This window comes from Lipotes vexillifer, unplaced genomic scaffold (genome assembly GCF_000442215.2).
Source record: "Lipotes vexillifer unplaced genomic scaffold, Lipotes_vexillifer_v1.1 scaffold394, whole genome shotgun sequence".
Classification (NCBI taxonomy): Eukaryota; Metazoa; Chordata; class Mammalia; order Artiodactyla; family Lipotidae; genus Lipotes; species Lipotes vexillifer.
The window spans coordinates 551,310-557,902 of NW_006791731.1; the positions used below are offsets into that span (position 1 = coordinate 551,310).

The 6,593-nt window shown below is 68.2% G+C and overlaps 2 protein-coding genes across 2 annotated transcripts in view; one reads left to right on the plus strand and one right to left on the minus strand.

The window, feature by feature from the left end:
* The window catches only part of BOP1 (BOP1 ribosomal biogenesis factor), a 19,435-nt gene that overhangs the window by 10,224 nt on the left and 2,618 nt on the right, over positions 1-6,593 (plus strand). Inside the window, exons 6-7 of the mRNA XM_007464604.1 lie at positions 6,336-6,490; positions 6,589-6,593. The exon at positions 6,589-6,593 is cut by the window's right edge and continues 122 nt beyond it. Of these exons, the coding sequence (XP_007464666.1) occupies positions 6,336-6,490; positions 6,589-6,593 (160 nt within the window). The remainder of the gene's footprint in view (positions 1-6,335; positions 6,491-6,588) is intronic.
* On the minus strand, positions 3,071-4,655 carry SCX (scleraxis bHLH transcription factor). Its single transcript, XM_007464545.1, has 2 exons — positions 4,039-4,655; positions 3,071-3,109 (listed from the first exon to the last, which is right to left on the minus strand). Exons 1-2 carry the CDS (start codon positions 4,609-4,611, stop codon positions 3,071-3,073), a joined length of 612 nt encoding a protein of 203 aa, XP_007464607.1. The 5' UTR covers positions 4,612-4,655.

Genomic DNA, 6,593 nt, shown 5'->3' on the forward strand with positions numbered 1-6,593 from the left:
GGCTCCGTGTCGGGGGAGCTGAGGGAACACTGCCGGTATTGTAATCGGAGAGGGGCAAGGGGAAGAGAGAGCCCGAGCGAGGGCGGCTGACCCCGCGCTCCCCGGGGACAGGTGGGAGAGGCGGAACGAGGAGAGAGTGAAGGATTCCAGAGGTGGGCCGGCTTCCTTTCTCTCAGACAGACACGGGAGGGAGGTGGGCAGCGGGCCAGCGCCGTACCTGCAGTTCCAATCTGCGGTCCTGACAGCTGCAGCCACTTTGGGGAGGGGGAGGGGGGGGGCTCTGCGAGAGCGGAAAAATCCCAGCCGACACATCAGCCGGTGGCCGCCCTGTCCGGTGCAGCCTAGGGGGTGGGGGACCCCTGCTGCCCGAAGGCTCGTCCTTGGGGCATGGCGGCCCCCTGGGAGCGCGCGGGCTGGGGGCTGTCTGGGCCCTGGAGGGGTCGGCGGTCTCCCGCCCCCACGGGGTCACGTGTGCTTCCTGGCAGCCCGCAGGTGCTGCGCAGGGTGGGGGCCGGCTGGCCTGCGGGCTCAGGCGGCCTGGCGATGGATCACGTGGTGCCGCCAGCAGCTCGTTCCCCAGGCTGGGGACAGGGAGCTGACAGCCTGGCCCTGATGGCCATCAGAGCGTTTCCAGGCCTGCTTGGCCCGCAGAGGCGGCTGCTGGCCCAGGGTGCGGGCTGGGCCCTCCTTTCGTGTAGCCTCTGTGGGGCACTGGCACGCGGAGGCTCGGTGGAGGGGCGAGGCTGGCGTCCTGGGGAGGAAGTGGGGTTTGTGGTGGACGGGGGCCCGGCGGCTGCCGTGAGTAGCCGAGTGGACTCTCGTGGGGCCGCAGGGGCTCGGGCCGGCCCGCCACCCCCAGTATGGTTTGAATTTCTGGAGCGGTGGAGGGTGACGGCGTGCCCCTCCCCTCCCTCTCCTGCTGGCTGGCGGGCCAGGCTCTCAGCCTCTGCTGCTACCGGTGCAGCTCAGGGAGCGACCGGGCCCACTGCCCGGGCCCGAGGCTAGCCAAGCTGCAGCCGCTGTCGGAGTCACAGGCCCAGCAGCCGAGGGCCTGGCCCACGCGCCCTGTGCCAGGACCTGCCGGCCCCTGGGGACCGTCCCAACGGCCTGTCCTCTCCTACCGACTTGGCATCTCCGAGGCTCTCTCAGCCCCTTCTCCTCTCCTGCACCGGCTCCAAGGGTCCCTGACACCCATGCCCCTCCGGCCTCACCCTGCCTGTCCCCCTCGCCCCGCACTCTTCTCTCAGGCCTTTGTGCAGGGCGTGTGGCCCCCTGCCCCCTGCTGCCCATCGTCTTCGGGAGGATTTGTGAGGGAGGGTGCACTCCCACCCAGCCCAGGTATGGAGAGGTGAGGCCGGTGGGTGAGCGGCAGGTGGGCCACAGACCGTCCCCACAGAACTGCACTGGTGCCCCAGGGAGCAGGGGAGGCAGGCCGGAGACCCTGGGGGGCATCCCTGCTTGCCCGCCTGCCCCTCCGCGGGTCACGTTCTCGCAGTGTCCTCGGTGCCTTGGGGCGGAAGGGGTGCCTTTCTCATCCCCCAGGCAGACCCCCACATTCCTCCTGGGTCCTGGCTCTCCAGGCAGGCGGGTGGGGGTGACCGAGCATGCCCTCTCCCCGCCTTTGGCTGGCCAGCTGTAAGCTCCTGCAGGATTAAGGAGAGGAAATTTGGGGTTGGGTTTCTCTCTGAGTGGAACCTGCCGTTGTGACTTTTTATCCTGTTATATTTCTATCAGGTTGGACACAGCCCCCTTTCTAGTCCTTAATGGCTCTGGCTTTGAGAATTTCTTCCAAAATTACACCATCGCTTCCTGCTTCTCGGTTCCCTGGAGCCCGTCTGTTCAGAGGAGGGGGCAGCTCTAGCCCTGCCCTGTTGGGGTGCCCACGTGGGCCTCGGCACCTGCCCTCTCCCGGGGTCCCGGAGCCTGTGCTGAGGGCTAGCAGGGCCCGGGGTTGGCACCTGGTGCCCGCTGGCCGGAAGTCAGGCTGCTGGCCAGCCTGGGGGTGCTGGGGTGGCCTGCACAGAGCCGCCCCCACCTCTCTTCTCTGCTGTGCCTGTGGAGCTCGCGCCACTAGTCTATAATTGTCACCTGCAAGATTTTAATGGTCCGCCAGCTGTGCACAGCTCGGGGAGAGGCCTGGATTGCCCTCCTCATGGGCAGGTGGGGCCTTTGGGGGAGTTGGGTGGGTGGGTGGGTGGGTGGGTGGTGGGCAGCCAGGGGTCCTCCCGGTGTGAGCAGTGCTGCCGGGGCCAATTGCAGGGCTGGGGGTAGGGGTGGGCCCCAGGGGTACACACAGGCATCTGCCACCTGGTCCATGCCCTCAGGCCTGGGGACTCACTCTGCCAGACAGTGCCCCTCGCTTACCCTCCCCTACATGCCCACTTCGTGGGGCTCCGTGGGCAGAGGCTGAGGTGCCGAGGCCCTGAAGACGGACCCACAAGTTGCGTGCCGCAAGCACGGAGGACCCTTCAGGGCACTGGGACACCAGGCAGGCTCTCGGAGCAGGGGTGGGGCGAGACTGCTCCCGGGCCTGGGCTGCCTGCGTCCTGCTCGGTCCCTCGCCCTCCTCTCCCCCCACAGGTCTCCTTTGGACCCCACGCCATAGTTCCCTGGTCGGGGGTGCTGGGCGCGCCGGCCCTGAGCCCTGGAAAGTGGGGGGCCTCCCCCGAGAACTGGGTACCTTGGCCCACAGAGCCCTGAGGGGTGGGAGGGTGGGCTCGGGCTCCGGCTCAGGGTGGATTCTCAACTGCTGGAGAGGACAGTGTGCGTCCGTGTTTAGAAGATAATTGTTTTGTTTTTAATTATACAAAGTTTCCAGACTTTATATTATCATATCAAAGACACAAGATGCCAGCACATAGTGACCAGAAGAAAACCAGGTTGGGAGCCAGCACGGAAAGTTCCAGTGGGGCTGGGCAAGTGCTGGGCCAGCTCTGAGTCCCACCGCCTGTCTGTCCATCGGCCCCGCTCACAGCTGGGGCAGGGCTGGCCTGGGGGGTGCCCTCAGGGAGGCCTGTGCCCGAGTCAGGTCCATGGGGGTTCTCCGTGGATGGCCCAGCAGCATCCGCCTCTAACTCCGAATCGCCGTCTTTCTGTCTCGGTCCTTGCTCTGCAGAGGGGAGGGCAGTGTCAGGGCCCGTGCAGAGACCAGTGCCAGCTTGCACCTCTGGGCTTCCCCACTGGGTGCTGTCTCGGGTGGTGGGTGCTGAAAGCACCCCCCTTACACGCTCAGCCCAGCTTCCCCAAGCGGCTTGGGGAGGGGAGTACGCTGCTGCACAGCCGAAATTGTAAAATTAAATTTCCCAGATGTTCAGGCCCCAGGAGCTCGCGCGTGCCGTCTGGAGAGGAAATGGGGATTGGGGAAAGCCGCGCCGTATTTTCTCCTTGCCTGCTCACCCTGCTTTTCCGGTGCCACCAAGCACAGCAGGAGCCGTAAATCACGGCCAGCCAGCGTCTCCCGCAGCGGGGCCTCTCCCCCAGCCCCCAAGTCTCCTGCCCGCTCCTGCCAGCGGGTCCCACAGCTGCACTGGTGTCTGAGTGGGCAGCCCCAGGGGCAGGGGCCAGGGGAGGGCAGGCAGGTGCCCGATAAGCCTTAGGCCAGTGGCAGAGCAAGTGGATCCCACTGCCCCTGAGTCTCCTTCCCCTGGGGACAGGGTGGGTGGCCAGAGTTGCTTGATCCAACCCTGGTTTGGTCCCTTAGCTTCCAAGTTGGTGTTGGCCCTGCCTCGGTCTCCTGCCCCATCTGGCCCTGGGTGCCCTTGTCTGGTCCCCGTGGGAGCCTGTGTCCAGGGGACTCGTGGGGAGAATGTCCAGGGAAGGCCCGGCCCTGCCTGCTCCAGCTGCGCCCTCCTCCTCGTGCTGCGCCCCCCCTGAGCTCGGGGCTGCGCGTGGGTTAACAGGTGCTGCTGGGGAGCTCTGCCTGCCTCTGGCCCCGCCCTCTCTGCCAGGCAGGTGTGGGTTGCACGGGTGGTTTGGAGGTGGGGGGCGCCCCATCCTCCTCGCCTCCCTTTCTGGGGACGACCCGCGGCCAACACTCACCAACTTTCTTTGGTTGCTGAGGCAGAAGGTGCAGATCTGTTTGGGCTGGGCGTTCTCGCCGTCGCGGGCGGGGGGCGGGGGCGGCGGGGGTGGAGGGCTGCCAGAGCGCGCCGCGTGGAAGAAGGCGGGCCCCGAGTGGCAGGGTTGCCCGTCGCCGCAGGCCTCACCCACCAGCAACACGTTGCCCAGGTGCGAGATGTAGCTGGAGGCCAGGCGCAGGGTCTCGATCTTGGAGAGCTTGCGGTCGGCCGGCTCGGTGGGGATGAGCGTGCGCAGCGCCGTGAAGGCCGTGTTCACGCTGTTCGTCCGGTCCCGCTCGCGCGCGTTCGCCGTGTGCCGCTGTCGGGGCTCGCGGCCCGGCCGCCCCCCAGGCCCCGGGCCGCCGCCCCCCGCCCGCCGGCCTCCGGCCCGTCTCCGGGCGCCCTGGAGGCCACAGCGCGCCGCGTGCACGCGGCAGGGCTTCTCGTCGGAGCCCGAACTCTCGCTGCCGCGGTCCTCGTCCTCCGACAGCGGGCTCACCTCGGGGTACAGGTAGCGGCCGGGCGGTGCCGAGCGCAGCATCGCGAAGGACATGGGGCCAGCGGCCGCCGTCAGCTCCGCGGCGCGCCGTGCATGCCGCCGCCGCCGCCGCCGCCGCCGCCGCCGCCGCCGCCGCCGCCGCCGCCGCCGCCGCCGCCGCCCAGGCCAGGGGGCGCGGGGTCTCAGGGCTCCCGCGGTGGCGGCTGCGGCGCCGCGCGCACGTGTGCGTCCCGGGCTGGAGCAGGGCCGCAGGCCGGGCCTTTATAGCCGAGGCGGCCCCTCCCCCGCGCCGGCCCGCCCTCCTCCCCGCCTCCCAGCCCCTGGAGGCCGCTTGGAGCAGGGGCCCTCTGTCCCTCTGCCTTCTCGCGCCACGGTGAAGGGGCCTGGAGCATCTTGCTGTCTCTGGGGGATGCGGGGGAAGGGGGAGCCCCCTTCTGGGTGGTACCAGCGCTGTGCTGCCTTCTCTCCTCCCTCTTTGCGGGGTGGGGGGCAGGAGGGTCAAGCAGGACCCATGACCCGGGCCTTCTTGCTTGGCATGACCAAGTTAACCCAGCTGCCCTGGCCCCAGCGCCTGGCCACACCCTGTCTGTCTCTCCCTCCCATGTACACTTGGGCCATCTGTGCCCGGAGGAGGGGGCAGAGAACAGCTCTGAGGGGCTGGAGTTCAGCCCCAGCTCCCTTGGCCGCCACACCTCAGGTTCGTGCCTGGGGTCGCCTGATGACACAGCCTGTGTCTCTTGCACCTGCCCCCTCCTGGCATCAACCTCCAGGTCTGGCCCAGGCTGTGTGTGCCCACTTTACCGGGTCCTGCCTGCGCTCCGCTCTGGAGAACCCCCACCAGCACCCCGTCCCCCTGCTGAGTGCTCCCGTGGGCCTTTTCTCTGGGCCACCGACCCCCCCGACCCCAGTCTGTCCAATTCAGGGATGGCTGTGTAGACTTGGGGGTCACAGGAGAAGGAAGGGCATTCCTAGCAACGGCAGGGACGCGGGGGCACACCTGGAGGATGGGCAAGCTGGGAGAACTGGGCAGGTTGGGGGCTGGGGGCAGGTGCAGAGGGGCAGCTCCCAGAGGGTCCTGTCCTGCTGTAAGGGGGAGGGGTTCCCAGGCTCCCGGCCGTGCTGTCTCATCGGGGCCACTCCTCCCGTGGCTACTGTTGCAGGAAGCGGCCGCCTGGGCAGCAGTCTCCGTGCTGGGTGGAGGGAGGGTGGCGGCTGGCAGGGGCCTCGACCAGGAATGTGTGTCCAGGAATGTGGCTGCTCTGCCCGCTGAGGGTGGGGTGGGGGACAGGGCTGGGGGGCTGGGGAGTCCCTGAACGCTTGCAGGTCACAGGGCGGTGGGTTCGGCCTCCCTTTGTAGTGGGTTGGTGGGGTCTTCCCTGAGTCCCTGCCCGTGGCTACCCGGTTTTGCCTAAGGCCCCCCGCCAGGGGAGGGAGCCCACGGGCGATGAGGTCACCCTTGCCTGTGGCTGCCCAGAGCCCTGGCCAAGGAATCCAGGGGGGAGGCTCTGGGGTTGGCACCACTTCAGTGGAAAATGTGAAGGTACAGCTCCGGCGCCTCTGAGGGTCAGGGGGGTGGTGGGGGACAGTGCCGGCTGCCCTGCCACGTCACACCCCAGGGAGAAGGCACAAGTCAGGGTGCCCGGGTGCTGCCCCTGGCTAGCCTTGAAGCCAGTCCCTTTGCTCTCACCTTTCCCTCTCATCTGTATCTCTTGGGGGGCTTGGAGGGACGGGTGGGCACAGTGGGTGTCCAGTGCCAATATGCTGGCCTCCTGCCCCAGGACATCCGGAACACGGTGGGCAACGTGCCCTTGGAGTGGTACGATGACTTCCCCCACGTGGGCTACGACCTGGACGGCAGGCGCATCTATAAGCCCCTGCGCACCCCTGACGAGCTGGACCAGTTTCTGGACAAGATGGACAGCCCTGACTACTGGTGCGGGCGTGGGGCGGAGACTGTGGGGTGGGACCGGGCCGGTGGGCTGCGGCGGGGCGGGCTGGGGCGGGGCCTCGGCTCTGACGGGCAGCCCCTAGGCGTG